The sequence below is a fragment of the Pongo abelii genome, chromosome 11 (assembly GCF_028885655.2).
Source record: "Pongo abelii isolate AG06213 chromosome 11, NHGRI_mPonAbe1-v2.0_pri, whole genome shotgun sequence".
NCBI lineage: Eukaryota > Metazoa > Chordata > Mammalia > Primates > Hominidae > Pongo > Pongo abelii.
Window position 1 is genome coordinate 68,220,637 of NC_071996.2, and position 19,769 is coordinate 68,240,405.

General features: G+C 37.7%; 1 protein-coding gene across 4 annotated transcripts in view; it reads left to right on the forward strand.

Moving 5' to 3' along the window:
- Nucleotides 1-13,894, forward strand: part of CSRNP3 (cysteine and serine rich nuclear protein 3) — a 217,423-nt gene extending 203,529 nt beyond the window's left edge. For all 4 annotated transcript variants that reach the window (XM_054549424.2, XM_054549425.2, XM_002812534.5 and 1 more), the window contains 2 exons: nucleotides 2,174-2,470; nucleotides 4,612-13,894. In XM_054549424.2, the coding sequence (XP_054405399.1) occupies nucleotides 2,174-2,470; nucleotides 4,612-5,664 (1,350 nt within the window). In that variant the 3' untranslated portion in view covers nucleotides 5,665-13,894. The remainder of the gene's footprint in view (nucleotides 1-2,173; nucleotides 2,471-4,611) is intronic.
- The last annotated feature ends 5,875 nt before the right edge of the window (nucleotides 13,895-19,769 follow it).

Consider the following 19,769-nt stretch of genomic DNA (forward strand, 5'->3'; position numbering starts at 1 on the left):
AATAAGCATAAATATTACAGAACATGGAGATTAAGTAGGAAGTATTAAAGGGAATCATGCTACCCAAGTCCTGGGTGTGCTACATGTGCTGAGGAGTCAGGAGCTTGCTGAGGTTCACAGAGACAAGCCAAGAATTAATGAAAACAAACCAAAGTGCCATACAGTGGTAAGATGTAAAAGGGAACACTTCCTTTCTGTTACTACAGCTTTACCTATCACAGAGGATTGAGTGTATGTTAGGCAATTATAACTTGAATTCCTTAGAAAATCAGATCTTTACAGCTAAAAATATGCAGCTTGTTACAAATAACAATTAACAAAAACGATAAACACAACCAGTCAACGTGACATCCTACTAGTGGCTATCACAGTTTAAACAATACATATGTAAAGAAATGCCAAGGAAGGAAATAAATTTTAGATTATACCAGGAGACAAAACCCAATAAAGAGGAATGTGTACCTTTGCATGATCACAGATTTTAGCTCTGAAACACTCAGAAGTGTGCATATATATATATTTATACCTTATAAAGTATTTATATATATATATATAAATACTTCTGAATATATATATATATATATATATTTAAATAAGGTCTCACTCTGTCACCCAGGCTGGAATGCAGTGGTGCAATCACGGCTCACTGCAGTCTTGACCTCCCGGGCTCAAGTGATCCTTGCACCTCAGCCTCCCAAGCAGCTGGGACTACAGGCACCCACCACCATGCCCAGCTAATTTTTGTGTTTTTTTGATAGAGATGGGGTTTCATCATGTTGCCCAGGCTGGTCTTGAACTCTTGGCCTCAAGCGATCTGCCCACCTTGGACTCCCAAAGTCCTGGGATTACAGGCACGAGCCACTGCACCTGGCCTTTGTGATATATTTAATCTATACACTTGCTAGTGTGTTATTTCCTCTATGAAAGTTTCTCTGCTTGAGGGCAAAGTCCAATCTTCTATTTGTTTTTTAATACGTTCAGAGTTTTTCAGTTTGAGGATTTTTTCCAATAAAAATTCTTATCTAAATGTTAGACTTTTTCCTGTAAAGATGAGACAATGATGTCTGATGTTGCAAGTATTTTAACTGTGTGATGGATGAACTGTTGTTAAGCTCACCAAGCATAGTAATAATTATAATTAATGAATTTTAGGAAGTAATAAATTTAAATATGAAAGAATTAAAATCCCTTCTGTATTTAGAACTTCCATGATTTTTCTCATGGAGTTTCTGCATTAATTCTATGCTGCTCCTCAGGATAGATATCTTGCTCATATTCAGAGAAAACTTCTTTTTCTAAATGCTTTTTTATGAAGGAAACATAACGTGATATCATAGTAAGAAGGGAAGTACTTATTCAGGGCTTACTGATGGATGAGATTAATTTAGAGAAGAAATATAAATAGAAGCAGACTAATCATGGGTATGTGAGACAGTTTCCACATGAGCTATTATGCAGAAGGTACCATTTTGGGTGAGGGTTTGTGTGATCTTCTCTGAGGGCAGAGTTTATTGTTTCAGTTGTTGGTTGCTGAGAGCTTGAGGGCCCTGCCCTCTGTTCTTTGTCTTACTAAGAGCATGCTGACCTGACTGATTACTTCATATCAAGCCCTCATTCTTGGAATGCTCTGTAGAATAATCATATTTGTAATCCCTGTAGCACAGTGCAGCACACCTTTATTTCCTGGTGCATGGTTTTGCTGGAGCTCAAAAGACAGAGTTGTTATTTCAAGGACAACATATTTGCTGAGTTAGGTGGTGATGGCTTCCACAAGGGTGCTATTACCTCTGAACAAGGACACATTTATTCCAACATTGGAGCTGCCTATCATGAACTGAGTCTAAAGATAGCTTTCACTGATGAGCATTTGTAACCTTTGGTGTTTTTCACATGGCACTCTCTAAAAGCTCCAACAACTGTAGCTCCTAACATTAGGAGGTTATGAGTTCCAATTAACAGTCTTCTGTCACCCGTACATTTAAAAGCCTATCATTTTTGATGCCTTTATTTTCCTTTCTGTGATTTCTCCTAAAAATTAAAAAAATGATCTAACAAACACTTGTTGATTATGGGGACATGATAATGTATAATAGTTCATTCTCACCCAGTACAAACATAGAGATTTTGTACCCTGCCCTTAATAAGTCTCTTATTTGCTGCTTTGTGTTTTTAGATGACTAAGAATGGCACAGTAGAATCAGAAGAAGCCAGCACTCTTACACTGGATGACATTTCTGATGATGACATTGACCTGGACAACACAGAGGTAGATGAGTACTTCTTCCTACAACCTTTGCCAACAAAAAAGCGAAGAGCTCTGCTGCGTGCCTCTGGAGTGAAAAAGATTGACGTGGAAGAAAAGCATGAACTCCGAGCCATCCGCCTCTCACGAGAGGACTGTGGCTGTGACTGCCGAGTGTTCTGTGATCCAGACACGTGCACCTGCAGCCTGGCTGGCATTAAGTGCCAGGTAAGGGTTGGGATTTCAGGGCATCCAAAGACAAGACATTGTCTACCACCCCCTAAGGAGGCAGTCATGGTACCTATAATGAAGCTTCCCACATGTAAACGAAAATTTTTTGGCAAGGCAAGACATGTAATTCAGGAAGAGAGAAAGACATAATTCAGCAAGAGAGAAGGACTAATTTAAGGCTATTCATGGGAATACATAACATGCTTATACATATAAGATATAATCTGAAAGACAACCCAAGTAGCAGCTGAGTTAATTAAAATTATTTTATCTTGGATTCTTGCATTATATCACCTTATTTCAGCTTTTTACCAGTGTTGAAGGAGATCATGACATCCCTAACACTGGAATATGTATTTTCTGATCCATGCGTGGGATATAAAATGATGATTGATTAAAGGTGGTTGGATTAGTGGAAAAATTACTAGATTGAGACTGCAGAAAACAAAATTGTACTTCCATCTTTGCTATTTGCCAACTATATGAAATTGGCAAGTCAGGCCCTCTGGGTTACTTTCTTTATCTCTAAAATGAAGGAACCGAACTAGGTCAGGGGTTGGCACCCTATAAGTTCGCAGGCCAAATCCAACCTTGCCACATGATTTTGTAAATAAAGTTTTATTGGATCACAGCCACATTTTTTTTCTTTACATATTGCCTATGACTGCTTTCTTGCTCCTACAGCAGAACTGAGTATTGTGGTTGCCACAGAGCCCATATGGCCCACAAAGCGTAAAATATTTACTCCTTTGACCTCTGCAAATAAAAAGTTTACTAACCCTTGATGACTGGCAATCAGATAATTTCCTGGTCCCCCTTCATTTATAATGTCATTGGTGCACTATGATTAGTGTCACTATTTTATGCAGAAACTTGGCTTTTTCAATAAGGAAAGCAACTGAGGTAGTCAAAAGAAGAGGGCAGTGCCTATCTGCTGAACAGTTGCTTAAGATGGATTCACAGAAAGATTCATGAGTAAAAAAAAAAAAAAAAAAAAATACAGATACAAATTCTGGCTCTAATATCTGCTATACTTTTTACCGGGGCCGAGATGATTGTATTAGAATAGTCTGCCTTCTCTTCTTTAGCATAGGAAATTCCATGGCTGGATAAGGTGACAAGCAGAGCAAGTTTTTTTCTCTTGCCTATACTCTGGTCTGCATACAGATTAATCTGTGGAATCTGAGACAATTGGCAAATCTCTCATAAATACCCTTGGATTGTCCAGAACTCCACCTCTCACCCGAGTGAAGAGGTCAGTCCAACACTTGTTGAACCCAAACACTCTATCTCCAGTACCCAATCACCAAAATAGTTTTGGAATATTGATGCAACGTACATGCCCTTCCTTGAAGAAGATTGTATCTAATGGAATGGGGAGGGAAGGGGGGATTGAAGAAGATTGTATCTAATGGAATGGGGAGGGAAGGGGGGATTCAGTACCTAAACACATGAGTCCACCAGTCATAGTCATGAATGTGCATATCAACTGCAGCCCTACACTACAGTACACACACATGCACCCATGTACCAAGCACCCCAAACAATAAGAAGGTAAGCAAACGAGAGCAAATTGTGAGGTTGCATGATGCTAAGTCGTGTAAGTCCATTTTATAATAAGCAAAGGGAAAAGCACCTTTATAATAAGCAAAAGCAAAAGGAAAAGTTAACATGGGGCACATCATATATGTTAGATTAATAGCATGTGGAGAGGAGCACAGTAAGTTTGCTTGTTTAAAATCAGGCACAAGAGCTGGGGTGCAGCAGAAAGAAAAGGAACTTGCGGGAAAGACAGGAGCATTGAAAACATGGGAGCAAAATTAAAGAAGTGGAGGGAAGGGAAAGTGGGGAATAGAGAAAAAAGGGGAGAAAGTCATGGAGTGGGTCAGTGAACTGAAAATACACACTTATGCCCATAACCCATTTTTATTTTGGACATAGGTATAAAAAGCAGCTAACTCTTATGTTTTAAGCCCTCACTTTCCCGTTTTCATTTCTATTTGAAGTTTGGTTGTCATTTGCTCTGGCATATGTGGAATTAAGTGGATTACTTAATTCAAAGAAGTTGCTGAAAGGTTCTGGGCGTTTATTTGGTTTGTAATAGTTCCATTGTGCTAATCTGTGTTCTTCCTTCCAAGGTGGATCGTATGTCTTTCCCATGTGGCTGCACTAAAGAAGGATGTAGTAACACAGCAGGTAGAATTGAATTTAATCCTATCCGTGTTCGGACTCACTTTTTGCACACAATAATGAAACTTGAACTGGAGAAAAACCGAGAGCAGCAAATCCCCACGCTGAATGGCTGCCACAGTGAGATAAGTGCTCACAGTAGTTCTATGGGCCCTGTCGCTCACTCCGTAGAATATTCAATCGCAGACAGTTTTGAGATTGAAACTGAACCCCAGGCTGCAGTGCTGCACCTGCAGTCAGCTGAAGAATTAGATTGCCAAGGAGAGGAGGAGGAAGAAGAGGAGGATGGGAGCAGCTTTTGCAGCGGAGTCACAGATTCTAGCACGCAAAGCTTGGCACCTAGTGAGTCAGATGAGGAGGAAGAGGAAGAAGAAGAGGAAGAGGAGGAGGAGGATGACGATGATGACAAAGGAGATGGCTTCGTGGAAGGTTTGGGCACCCATGCCGAAGTTGTCCCTCTTCCTTCAGTTCTTTGTTATTCTGATGGCACCGCCGTTCACGAAAGCCATGCAAAGAATGCTTCTTTTTATGCCAACTCTTCAACTCTGTATTACCAAATAGATAGCCACATTCCAGGAACTCCAAATCAGATCTCTGAGAACTATTCTGAAAGAGACACTGTCAAAAACGGTACCCTTTCGCTGGTGCCTTACACTATGACCCCTGAGCAATTCGTTGACTATGCCCGACAAGCAGAAGAGGCCTATGGTGCCTCCCACTATCCAGCTGCCAACCCCTCTGTAATCGTTTGCTGCTCCTCTTCCGAAAATGATAGCGGTGTGCCCTGCAATAGTTTATATCCCGAACACAGGTCCAATCACCCTCAAGTGGAATTTCACTCATACTTGAAAGGCCCCTCCCAAGAAGGGTTTGTCTCTACATTGAATGGTGACAGTCACATTTCAGAGCATCCTGCTGAAAATTCTTTGAGCCTTGCAGAAAAGAGCATATTGCATGAAGAGTGCATCAAATCACCCGTGGTTGAGACAGTCCCTGTTTAGTAGCTTAAATTATTCTAGGACCAACTCTTCTCTTATTTAAGGCACTGTATTTAATTGGATTTCCTGGGCTCATCATTGTTTAAACTGAAGACCAAGAAAACTTGGACGGTGGTTAATCTTCCAGACTGTATTTTGTTTTTTCCTTTCTAGCCACATGACTGTGGCATTGCACAAATACAGTCTCTGTAGGGATTTTAAAAGATTTCAGACTGTTTTGATAGAAAATGCTACATTTTAAAATACATATCTCACAGTTGCCTACCTGTCAAACTGTGTGAAACCTGCCAATCTGTGTAGATCAGAGCTCCAAATTTTGGATTATCGGGCCTGTGCAAGATTGTTAACTAAGGCTGGGAAATAATAAGATTTAGAGTCCTAATTTTCAATATATCTGAAGATAATGGTGACTTTTTAATGTAAAAGTAATTATTGTAAGAAAAAGATTTAATTGTTCCATGTGTATTTTATTTATGGTAGTTTAGAAGTCATGTTTTGATGAAAATGAACAGCCGCATGTTCATTCAAGCTGAAGATGCATAGCTAGTTCCACAGAGCATGCCCACATGGATTGCATCTGGAATCCATTCACATTTTTATGATCATGACTGATCAGATTTGCAAATTCTTAAGGGTGAAATAGGCCTATTTTTGCTATTTTGGACAAATAAATGATTCTATATGTGCAGGTCATTACACAGTTTTCTCTAAAGTTAAGAGTTAGGACAATCCTCTGGGGAGAGTCTAGTTCACTGCCCTCCCTCAGCTGACTCCAGAGATGGAGATAGAAGGAATTGCCTTTCTTTTTTAAACAGCATCATCTTGGTTCTTAGCTTGGACAGCACCTTTAAGCTCTACCCCCTACATCAAAATGCACTTTAGTGCCCCTTCACGGTACCTCGTGTGGGGTGGGGACTGAGAACTCTTTGAGATGAAAAAATTAAAAAAAAAATTAAAAAGATCTTTAACTATTATAAGGTTCATATAATTAATATAGAGGAATCATCCAATGATACTTATGAAGGGAAAAATGACCTATTTTCCTTCGCCACTCTGAGGACCTAACTCAGTAAATGCAGAGGAGGCTGAGGAAACATGGAAGAGACACGACCTCAGCAACCAGCCTTTTCTCCAGCGTGATCAATCCGTCTCTACAAAATCAGTGTATAATGAGATTTCCACTTAGTGACTAGCTGATTGAAGGGGGGCCTCTACCCAAATACTCAACTAGGCCTTTCTTTTCTGAAGCATTTTGATTTGTCTTGCCTGGGACAACTAGCAGAACAGTCCAGAATGCATTGCATACTTTCTAATTACCTCACATTCTCTTATTAAAGAGAACAGATAGAAATAAAACATGCACTCCCCACCTTTAGATTACCTTCACTTGGTTCGTCGGAGGACTTCTAGGATCCCGTTTCCCTGTAAATTAATTTAGGTAACTAAATAGTGTAATTCTGCCTTTTTTTTTTCCAATGCAATATGACTATGCTAAACCTGTTTCACATTTTTGACCTTCTATTGTTATATCACTTCACATGTTTTATAACTATTTGAAATGTGGACATGACTTGCTATTCAGTGACTGCATCGCTACTTATTTTTTATGTCTTTTAGACTTGGGTGTTTAGAATTATGGATATAAATATATTGTAGATCTCAATTTCTAAAAAAAATATTTTATTTAATTGAACTTAAAAATGCTTGATCTAGAGAAAGTCCTCCAATGGAAAAGTTTCTACTAAAATTTGTTTTGGGGAAAAAATGTTTACTTGGCAGCTCTTCCACTGTGCGGTTGGTTTCTGCCCCTTCTCTTCCCCCCTCCATTGGGCCAAATTTATAACCATTAATATTAACATTAAAAGAGCTTTGGGTTTGTCTTTATGTAGGTTGCAGTAATGAGAGCAGGGTTGTTCCTTTTGAATGATTGGCCCTTTGGGCTAATCAGAATGAGGATTTGTTGAAATCTCAAATATATATATATATATATATATATCCCATGTTGTCTGCAAAGTGATGGTTTTTAGTGCTTAATCTCCAAAATTTTCCCCCTACTGATACAATCTAAAGAGCACAGGCCCAAAGAGAAAATGACAAGAGGCTATTGTTCCTTCATTGAAGCACATGAAAGGATCATGTGTACTGTATTTGCTGGACCATTACAAGCTCTTGAAGGATCTGCTTGTGAAGTACTCTGAGATTATTCTTGGAACACAGAGTGTGGGAGAGTGGGGAAGAGCCAGCTCCAGCCTGAGCAAAGCTGAAGGGTGGAATGACAGTCCAGTTTCTGAAAAGAGATATTTTAATTTTAGTTCAGCTTTATTTTCCTAAGACGATATGAAGCCTACTTTTTTATTTTTGGCTAGGTCTTTGTTTTCCAGCTTTGTTTCCAAAAGGATGTTTAAGAAAACAGAGGTTGTTTTCCCCTATCCATTCATCTGGGGTAGAAAGTCACTGCCCTGTGAGAAGAATTACCCTTCCAATCATGACAGCTTCTATTCCAACTTTTCATATACCTGACTAACCTGTAAACAACTCCCACAAACCACATACACAGGCTACCTATTAAAACTCTCCCATATACCTAACACATACACATGCACACACATACAAAATATATGTATATCACACACTTAGAGAATGACAGATTTCAGGCAACGGCCAGTAGTCAGTATTGAGTTTTTCTGACCCCAGAATCTGGTTGGGCTTTATGATCTAAAAAAATGTGGTTTAGAAAAGAGAATAATTGGTAAAGCTGTAGTTTGAAAATATCAGGTCAAAGTTGCAAACATACTTATGATGGAATAATTTCCTTGTTAGTTCCTTTCCCAGAAAAGCTGAGAGAGCACACTGTTCCAGCTGACTTTTTTTTCCATTAATAGCCGTTCTATTCAACAAAGAACTGCCCACATGCCAGGAAAGTGCTACAGTCCTTCTAAGCTTTTAAAAATGGGGATCAAGCTACATGCAGCCAGTTGGAATACTTAAGATCTTTATGCCAAGACACAATAACCTGACCTGCAGCTGTTGTATTGCCTCCATAGTATATGTAGCCAAACTGTAGTCTTTTTTGACACACAGCTTTTTGGTCATTCACTTTCAATTGCAAAGCTTCATGCTCCAGCCCTGTCTATTCTAGTACCAGTCCTATACCTTTAAATGGGATTTAATTCCCAGTTATAATCCTGGCCAAATTGATTTGAAAGTCAAGTGGCTGAAGCAGCTTGCATCTCCTTTGTCATTCCCAATTTCCTTTGAGAGAAAGAAGTCAATGAAAGAGAATTACTTAAGTTTTTCCTCCTTATCTCTTGATCATTAATTATTAAGACATGGGTAAAATTCATTTGTCTCATGTCTTTTGGTTGATTGAATAATATAGTTACTTTTTGAAAGCCCATCATTTCTTTGTGACAAAACCATTTTCTCAATGTGACAGCCACAGTAAATGTGAAACTAATGTTTCTTAGTATGTTTAAAATCTTCACAATCATATATGGCTCTGCAATACTCCCTGAATCCCTCCCCTCCAAAAAAAAACTATGAGTTGCAAAAACACTAGTTACAAATTAATCAAGAAGCAAAGAGATTATGTTAAGTGGCTATGTTCTTTAAAATTTTACACTCTAATAGATGACTTCTAGGCAAAATTTTGGTATGATTACCATTAAACAGGAAAACATACCATGATTTACTTTCTATAGCTTGCTAATCACTGTTTCTTTTATTTCAATTTTTGTTATTGTTGCACAAGTTTATGACTCTTTGGTCTTTATATTCAAAATTTATTAAATATCAATTCTTTCTTTCAACAAATATGTACTGAACACATGCTGTGTTAGAACAATTGTCTTGAGTAGTAAAAAGAGGAGAACGCTACAAATTCTAATGGATAATGTTAATGAAAGGTGGCATGAAATAATCAAGCTTTCTCAAATCCTCTTAATATGTGATTTTATCAAGTGATATTAGAAAAACTGACATCAGTTCTTGTCTAATTATATGTGAGCTGCAACTAAAAGATGCTTCCTTTTCCTAAATTAATAGAACTCACCGGATCGTCCTTCATCTCTCTCCCTCCATCTGAAATGTATGAATTAAATCTGGACTCAGCTAGGACTGAATCAAATGAAAAAGAAATTTTCGATTAATTGCTTCTTCAATGTTAGACCTATATAAGTGATGCTAAATTTACACCAGCAAATTCCTATCAGACAGTTTCAAGGAGGATTTGACTCATGCATAACCCAGGAAACATTTCAGGAAACTTTTAAGACAACAGTGTGGAACACAATCACTCTTACTTCTATTTATAAAAAGCCTATCAAAATAGCAAAATCCTGTTGCAAATTCCAAAGACATCACTTTGCAGCAGGTGGAAAACAGAGAGGTTGTTAGACTCCATCACTTTCAGCTGGAGTTACAAACCATCAAATTAGCAGGTGGAAAATTTATATTCTCAGAAGCCAACAGGAGACTGCCTTTTAAAAGGTGTCATGAAGCCTTCTATTTCTCCAAATATAACTCAATATTTCTCTTTAAAGTGGCATCTCTGCTCCTTATTCTCTTGATGACAGTTTGCAGTGCCATTATAGCCAGTGTATTAAATACCAAGCTTTAATGAGAAGCACCTTTGTGTTTTCAAAGGCAAGACTTATCTGTAATTTTAAATTGGAACTGTTGGTTGTATTCTTACCACAACCAAAACCCAAAGTTTAAAGGCTTGATTACTCTATATTAGGTCTAATGTGAATTTTCAGCTTCTGATTGCATTACTTTTTCTGAAATCTGCTAACAAGAGCTGGAATAACAAAAACGCCTAAGCCAAAATGCTGTAGCTCTGCACCAATAGCACAGCTCATCAGATGTTTTCTACAGTAGTAAAGAATTTGATTGACTTAATTGAATATCAGCAATTTAAATACCCACTAGAATTATGGAAGTATCAGAGTGGAAGTGAGGATGCAATAAAAGCTTAATAAGTGGTGGTGTCTTCTAGGAATTATAAAAAATAATGCTCAGCAGAGCTAAGCTAGATCTTACTACATCATAAACACTAGAGTTACAAATGGCAGCCCCAAACCTAGAAGGGGCAGTTACAATGTGGACACCCTTTCAGCCCAGTTGGTGCTCACGTCTGCTGACCAACATTCATATCAATTACATTTTTACTGTCTATAAGTCATTTGATGCTTTAGAAAATAAAAACACACACCTATAGCATTCTAAAGAAACTATTTTGTTAAAAAATTTGAACACATTTTATATTAAAATAAGTGATCAATGACTTTCATGATTGTCAAAAGTAAAAAGTGCTGACATTTAAAAAAGCTCTTCTTTCACATTTTACCTACCAAATCTAGATATTCAATGTGAGTCCTTAAAACAGTCACTTCTAAATTTTATTTTGACTCCTTTCTTGGCTTTTTCAAACTGGACCATGAGACTCCCTTCCTAAACAACGCAGGTGTTTTGTTTTATTCCTTTTTCCAGAAATTCAAGCTGAAACATTTGATATGACCTGTGTTTTACCTGGTGATCAGTTCTCAGGCTAGTCTAAGTCTGTGCTGTCTTGGCATGTCTTGGGTTTCCTATCCTGAGAGTGTTAATGCCAATAGAATGATGGGAACCAGGAGAGTGAATATGACCAGATTCAAAGCCTAAAACAATATGTTTCAGTTTACTTTTATATGTAGATTTTTAAAATATTCACATCTAGCCTGGAATTTTAGTAAATACAGATACTTGTTGTATCCATGGGAAATGAAGTCATTTCAAAGATGTAAGTCACGTTGGTGACTACGTTCTTTTACTTGTGATAAATATATCACTATACAGGGTAATTGCTTTTATAAATTTGATCCTTTGCATTGGCTTATAATTCAAGAAATGTCAACTTCACTGTGTCATCTTATGTCATCTGTCATAAAAGTTTCTGACAGGACTAAAGTTTCGAAGGAATGTGATAGAATTTATTTTGGATAACATTTGTATTCAGCACACTAATGATGTAATTCCTCTCTTTATCATTACCACGGTGATAGTTAAGTTCATTCGTTAACTCATTTTAGTGACATGTGAGGCCATTTAAATATTTTTAAGATAAAGTATATTGATTAGAAAGAGTTAGAAGGAAACAAATTTATGGTAGAAATTAGCCTTGCCATTGTCTAAGTTAATTTATGTGACCTGATTGAACAGTTTTAGTTGTAACTTTAGAGTAGCTTCTTTGTTAGAGTATCTCTTCCCTTTCTCTTTTGGTTTTCTCCCAATATTTTTATCTGTCTTGGGATTATCTTAAAAGGTATTTATTAATGAGTATTTGGAAGAAAATTGACTTAGAAAATGTCTCTTTTAAATTTATCTAGTTACTTGTATCACCAGAGACCTTCATCAAGTCCTACTGCCACACTGGATAAGGCCACTACCCCCTACCCTTCTTGTCAGGGATATGGCTTCCTAATAATGGTTTTGCTGTTGTCTCTACATAAGGGACCTATGGAAAAGGAGTTTGAAATTTCTACCTTTGTAATACATTGTATCCAATTTTGTTTTGCTCCTCTTTTTCATGTGGTCACCAAGCTTTTTTTCCTTAGCCATTAAAAAAGCCACCCGTCTTTAAAACAAATTTAAAGACCTATATACATTTTTGCAACTTTATTTAATAAAAAAGAGAAGAAAAAATTAACTCTAAATCTCAATTACCCTGAAGTAGAAAAACCTAAGTATCTAACCTAGAAACTTGTTGCCTGGTGGTCATTGTTGTTGTTGTTGTTAATTTATTTAGTGTTGATACTTGAGTTATTTGATGGTATCCAAGTGATATCTGAAAGTGATTGATTTTAAGATGTAATAGTTGGCAAAGTCATTTCATTTGTGTCTCAAACAAATAAAGCCCACTGCCACGGGTTACCATCTGAACCCTGATTCATTAGTCACTAGTCATGCCAAATGGGGATCTCAGAATAGTTTAATCTTTTCAAAGATACTCACAATGGCCAACTGTGTGTGAATAATGGAAAGTTTGAGATTCTTCTGTATTCTTCAAATTTTATGGTCCTGAGACTAGGAGGGATCTCCAGAGGTCATATGGCTCATCGATCTACCACCAGGGAAGACTGTCACTTAGGCATGCCCAACAGGAGAGATTGCCATCTATTCTTAACATCTCTAGGGAAGGCAATTTCCTTGGCAACACAATTCAGCTCTCTTAGGTTTTCTCACAATAAGAAAATATCTTGGCCAGTCTTTGAGGGTTAGGCACCTGGCAACAGTTGTGGTGATTTGGGCCATTGTACTAGGGGATTCAAGGGAAGTTGGGTTTCCCCCTACATTTGGTGATTATTACATTAATATGTGATCATTCCGTAAGTCTCCTAAGAAATCAGATTTTTAAAGAAAGACACGGATTCAGAGACAATGGTCTGTAACATGACCAGCTTTTGACAAATATGGCTGTACTAGGTTTTCATTTTTGCTGTTGTCGTTGTTTGTTTTTGTGATTGCTCTTATGTCAGTAGGTAATGTCAGGAAAAGTGACTGTTTCAGATCCCCAGTGACAAACATCAGAACTAGGATCAAATGACTTGACTTTTAAGCTGTTGCATTTTCTAAGAAGTTACAATTATAAAAATTAAGCATTTTCTACATTCTTACTTCTAAGTAATGACCTTCTCATTAATCTTTCCTTGGCTTAAAATGACAAATAAGAATCCAAAGTTTTTCCACTTCTCCTGTGGGAGATAGGAGTAGTTGTGAAGAGTCTGATGGAATAAAATGACTCCAGAGATTTACACAGCCACCATTTGATCCCAGCCTTTGTCCCTATGTTATTTAAACAATGGCTTCCTGCTTTCTCAGGGGTCAGGAAAATGATTTAAAAATTTGTCTTCTTGACAAGGCCTGAAAACGAAGGGAGGAGTCCTGGAAAATGGTGATTTTTCTGGTTACATCACTTGATTCAAGCACTCCCTGGAGCTTTCAGAGCCTTTTTTATCTGCTCAGAGTTGACACCTAACTCAGAGTCAGAACTCACCAGAAGATGAGGAGCACCCCCGAAATCAATGTTTCCTTTCTCCATGGGATTTTTTTCAATCTTGGTACAGCTGCATATCTCCCAAACTCAGATGCTCTTGTGAAATGACAGCCACATCAGTGTGGTTACTCCCCACAAATAACACTAGGGGGAAATGACCTTTTTTATTTAAAAAAAAAAAAAAAGGTTAATGCTATAGAATGATCATGTAAAGAATGTTGAATAAAATTTGGCCCATGTTTTAATTGACTCTAGGCACCTCTATTGAAATAAGTCTGAGGCATAGTTTGTGAAACATGTTTCAAAAGTGTTTGATGTATAATAAATGCTAGAAATTTACAGTACAGAAATAGTAAAAAAATAAAATAAAAATAAACCTGTAGATTACAGCTCTGTTCCTAAGAATCTCAGCCTTTATTGTGTCTTAGTAAAGTTGATCTGCTTTATTTTTAGTTTATTGAATTTCTGGTGTACTAGCCTTTAAGATAGAACTATTAATACATATGTACTGGTTAATGCCTGTTTATGCAGAAAATGGCACTTTGTTCTTTCAGTGCGTTTCCCTCAGTGTCACAGGGTAAATCAATTTGATAGATCATTTGACATTTGTCAAAAATACATGCTTCCCATTTTAAAAATATGTATAATTGGTTGCATAAACATATGTCACTTTTTGCAGTGTCTTCATCTTGATCATAGTTTTAGACATCAACTATGTCTCACTTTCCAACTGCCATAGAAATTTGGTACATTTGCAAATTCTGGTGGAATCTAGTGAGCTGAATGTATTGGTAGATCAAATGATCCAAAGGACTTGGGTGTTATCCTTCAGTCTGTGTTGAACCATTCAGATATTGGGAATGGTCCTTACACAAGGGAAGTCTTTTGAGAATATTTGTTTTCTTATTTTTTGTTCGTTTGTTGCTGGCAAAAAAAAGTAACTTTAAAAACTCAGAAAAGCCACTGAACTGTATTTTGTGACGTTATGATTAGTTTTATCTTTCAACTGATTTTTATTCTTTTACTCAATATCAACAGTACTTCAATAGATATTTATTAGTTATGTTCAATCTAATGACTTAAAACAGTTGAAAAGGAGGAAAATGAACTCCAGTCCATACATACAGTCATGTTACACTAAGATGTCATGTTGTATGTCACACAGTTTCTAGATTGATTTCTCTTGTGTATAAGTTATAACATCAAAAATGCCAAAGGGTATATAAAATAAGCTACAATAATATTCAACAGAACTTAACCTGGACCTTATGTTGTAATAATTTATTCATATTAGCTGTAGTCTTCTGTATTTATATTTTCAGTATTTATTATGAATGACATGGAAATTCGTGTATTTATTGTGGCTTTTTATTGCAGTGTGTATATATATATAACAAATAAGCATTTTTAAGTCTTATCCTTAAGTTTCTTTTATTAGTGGCACTTGTATTATGCTGTACTTTTTATTATATATTGTACAATATCTTGTCCATTTGTTTGCAGCAGAGTAAAACCGGTTTCTAAGTTGTATCTACTGTTGCATTTCTGTTGCCTGTTGTGTAAAACCTTTGTTCTTACATCTTGAGCTGCAATCCGTTACGCTGTCCCAGCACACACAAGGATACCTCCCTTCCACTGTGTAACAGATAATATTCTTGAAAAGTTGTGTGTGAAGCCAGTTCCTGTGAACTGGTTCATTACATTGTCATTTCAAATATGTGTTAACTTTATTAGGATTTATCCCTAAGTGAAGATGCTTATAGCACTTTACTTTCTCAGCTATTCAACCCCTTCATCAAGTGATGATGTGTAAACAAACACAAGGGCCAGAGGAGAGCTCTTTATGTAAATGAAATTTGGAGGCTATTTTTACAAGGACAAATTCAATCTTTTGTAAGTAGTATCCTTTCACTTAACTGCTTAGTAGTATTTTTGTTTTGCTTTGCTTAAAGCAGAATCCGTGTGATTTGATGTTTAGAATATATGCATATGCATGGTACGTATATGTGCCCATCTGTTTAAAGCTACCGGCTTAAGGTAACTGAAACTTAACTTTTATTGGCAGTAGGATGAAGGAAAAAATTGCATTTTTTTAAATCTCCTATCATATCCAAGACACTTTCTTCCAACAACTTGTTTTATATTTAGAGACTGGATCTATATTTTTAAAAGCAAATAATAATATGTGATTGTGTGATCACCCTAAAACTCAAATTTGAACATGTTATTCACTGAATTAAACATGTTTTGTGGTGTTTCCTCCTCACTGCCAACAAAACAAAATTCATACTCCTTGGAATGCCTCACAAGGTCGCCTGAGATCTGGGTACAAGCTCTCCCTTTACTTCCCATGTCTTCTGCTGCCCACAAGAGCGATTCCTTAGATTTCACCTGCTAGTCCATTTTTCCCTGCTTCTGTTCAGCTTGTCTCTTCTGCCAAGAATATACACCCCATAAACCTATCCTGACAGCACAATTCTAATGACCATCTATTTATTTTTCAAAAGAAAACGCAAATATTCCTCCCTTTATGTTGCCCTTCCAGTACTCCTGAAAATCGATTGCCTGTTGTTTTATGCAAAGCAGACATGTATTAGAGCCCCTTCGAGTCTCACTGCACTAGCTTATTTATGCATCTACTCCGCCTCAGTACTTCCTGAGAACAGAAAACACTTCTCATTACTCTCTGTCTTCTCAGCATTCAGCTTAGTGTTTAAAACATGGTAGAGGCTTAAAATACATTTACTGATGTATGCAAAGTACAAAAATGAGTGATGCAAAGTCCACTCCTGTATAGGAGTTCAGACGAGGGAAGGATGGTTGGTTGAAACAGTGGAAAAGGTGTCAGATTCAGAGAAAGGGAGAATTTCAGCTAGCAGGGGCACCCCCATAGTCCACATTATGGAACAATTTGAGGAAAGGCTGATCAGAACAACATTACTTTTCTGGTGGGCTGCAGAAGGACCTGGTTAAGAACAGATAATTTACTATCAGGAACAAATGACAAATCAGGTTAGGAGAGTGCATTTAGATAGTGCAAAGCTTTAAAGACCAACCCAAGGAATCTGGCTTATATCCTTAGGGAAATAAAGATATTTCCTTCAGGAAATCCTGAAGATTTTAGAAAAGGAAAATCAATCAAATAAGAGTGATTTGCAGTATGGAATATCAGTGTGGCTACAGTGCACAGACAGTTTGGGAGGATGGAAATGCCAGAGTAAAAATCTTTGCAGTAGCTATTGCAGTCAGTATTCATTAGAAAAAATAGGAGTTGAGAACCTACTCTGATTTAGGATACTGTGCAAGAATGTGCTACAATGAGGAGGCAGTGGGGGAAAAGACAGGCAGAGTCCCCCTAAACAAGCAAGTAGAAAGATGTGGGTAATTACAGCAGAGAAAAAGTCAGCTATTTGAAAGCCTATTACGATGTGAGAGATTAAAGGTAACAAAATAATTATGAGCCTAAAATATCATAGGTCGAATACGGGGAAGGACATAAGAAGATAGACATCATCAACATAAATTAGAATGTTATAAGGAGGAAGAGATGTGTTCATTTTGGACAGCTTGAATTGATGCTGGGATACTCAGTGAAAATAACAAATGGATGGAAGGAAATGTAAGTCAAGAGCTTAGACAAAGATATAAGATTTGGAGCGAATGAGAATTTTAAGGAGAGAATATATATATATATATATATATATATATATATATATATATGGAACTAAATGACAGAGAGGACTGAAGCTTTAGAAAGGCTAGTGTTTCAGGTTGTGTTTGCTGTAAGCACACAACTTAGAGATGGAGTTTAGCATGCAGGATTTCCATGAGGAATCAATTATTGTGGGAGCTAGCGGGAGGAAGCAGATTAGGAAAAGACAGAAATCAGGCTGTGATGCGGACCGACCCCACTGGAGTGCTCTAGAGGATAAGGGATCCTCTGAGTCGTCCCCTCGTGGGCTGAAATGGCTGGGCCTTTATAGCCACGCCACAGTCAGTCTCTGGATGTCTTCTGCGGCAGAAAGGGAGTGCTCTCAGATGAGTTGGCACCCTGCAGTGAGGAGAAAGCCTGAAAAGAGCTGAGAGCTGGAGGATGTTTTTCTGACAGCGCTCTTAGGACCTGGGACAAGTCCTTCCTTGAAAGGGAATTTCTGAAGGTAAAACAGCTCTGTGTCCTCCACATCCATCCCTCAGGTCCTCAGATTCATGTCATCACTTAAATTTCAGGGAACGGCTCCTTCAGGATTCTGGTGGGCCTCTCTCCCTGGGGAAAACTTAAAGGAGCAAGGTTAGTAAAATAAATTACAGTTCCTGCCACTCTGGCTGGTCCTAAAGCCACAACTAAAACTGACCATCTCCCTCTCTCACTATTAATTCTACATTCTTCTCAGCTTCAGCAAACACAGTTGCTAGCTTCAATGGCTTACTTGGTGGTGTGACCCAGAGCCAAAAGGCACCTAAGTGAATATTACTTCCTGCTCCTATTATGTAACAGTAGGCCCATCTCTTCCCGAGGATCAAGGTCAAATACCTCTACCAAGATGGTGAGGTATTTTTTCTCCTTGCCTAAAAATCCTAGGATGTAGCAATAGCTTAAGTCCAATGAGACTCTTTAGTCCCCTGATAAAAGGATGACCTCTTTGGGGACTAGGACCTTTAAGACTGCAAAGACATTTAACCCTATAGAATTGTGGAATAGGAAGCACAGTTTTCTCCAGTGGGTCATGTTAAGTAGAGACATTCCTTCTTCCACCCAGTGGAGTTTGGACCCATGTGTTCTTCCTATGGGGGACATATTATTATGTAAAGATTTTTTATTCAATGTGTATACTGGATCCTGGAGGATAGTAACCAATTCTTGCGGAACATCATCTCCAAACTTGCACTTCAACTGCACCTTCTACAGGCCAGTCAACGCTCTGTCAGGCCGGGAGCTTTGAAGTCTGTGATATGATCAGTGGGTCTCATGATCATGTGCCCATGCTCTGATATGATGTTATGTGGGATCCCATGTGAGCAGATCAAATATACTGTTAGTCCTTGAATAACGGTGTTTGCCAAGGCCCTGCAGGTAAGAATGGCAAACTTATACTTGGAATATATGTCTATTTTTATTTAAAACAAACAACAAATAAAAATACAAAAAATCTCTGGCCCTTTTAAGATGGAAGGGGCCCAATGTAATCAATCTGCTAACAAGTGTCTGGTTAGGCTCCAGAAGGATAGTGCCATATGGAGGGCTCAGCATCAGTCTCTGTTGCCGGCAGACTGTACATTTGGCAGCAGCAGGAGCTTTATCAGTCTTGGTAAGTGGCAGGCCATGCTCATGGACCCAAGAAGAGCCTTCGTGGCTCCCACTGCCACCCAATCCATGTACCTATCACAGCAGCCCTGGGGTAGCCGATAACTGAGGCTGGCTGCTTGCTGCCAACCGGCCAAGTTATTCTGTCTATATCAATCCTATCAAAAAATATATGTAATGTGAGCTACAAATGTGAGCTGCATATGTAATTTTAAGCGTTCTCATAGCCACCTTAAAAAGAGTTAACAAAAAGATAAAATTAATTTAATAATATATTTCACTTAATCCAATATATAAAAAATTCAACATGTAATCAATATAAAAATTATTAGTAATATTTTACATTCTTTTTGGAAGACTAAGTCTTTGAAATCCAGTGTGTATTTTGCAATTACAGCACATTTCAATTTGGAGTAGCCACGTGTGGCTAGTGCATACAATATTGGACAACACAGGTCCACACTGTTGTTTAATGTGTCTTCTGCGGTGGGTGCTCTCTAGTTGATAGGTGTTAACATGTGGCACAAAGATCTTCACACTTTGTGTCCACTCTCACATGTCATTCACATGCTTATACTCTGAGCCTCCTATTCTCCAATCTTCTGATATCTCTGCTTTCAGCATCCTGAGCCAGGCTATTCACTTCTACCCATCAGTCCATATATATTCTAACAGCTCCTATTTATTCTTCCACACAAAGAGAATGACCAGGTGGACTTTAAAGCTCTGCCTATTTTAAGGATTTTTCTCTAGCCCCATGAGCTACTCCTGAAC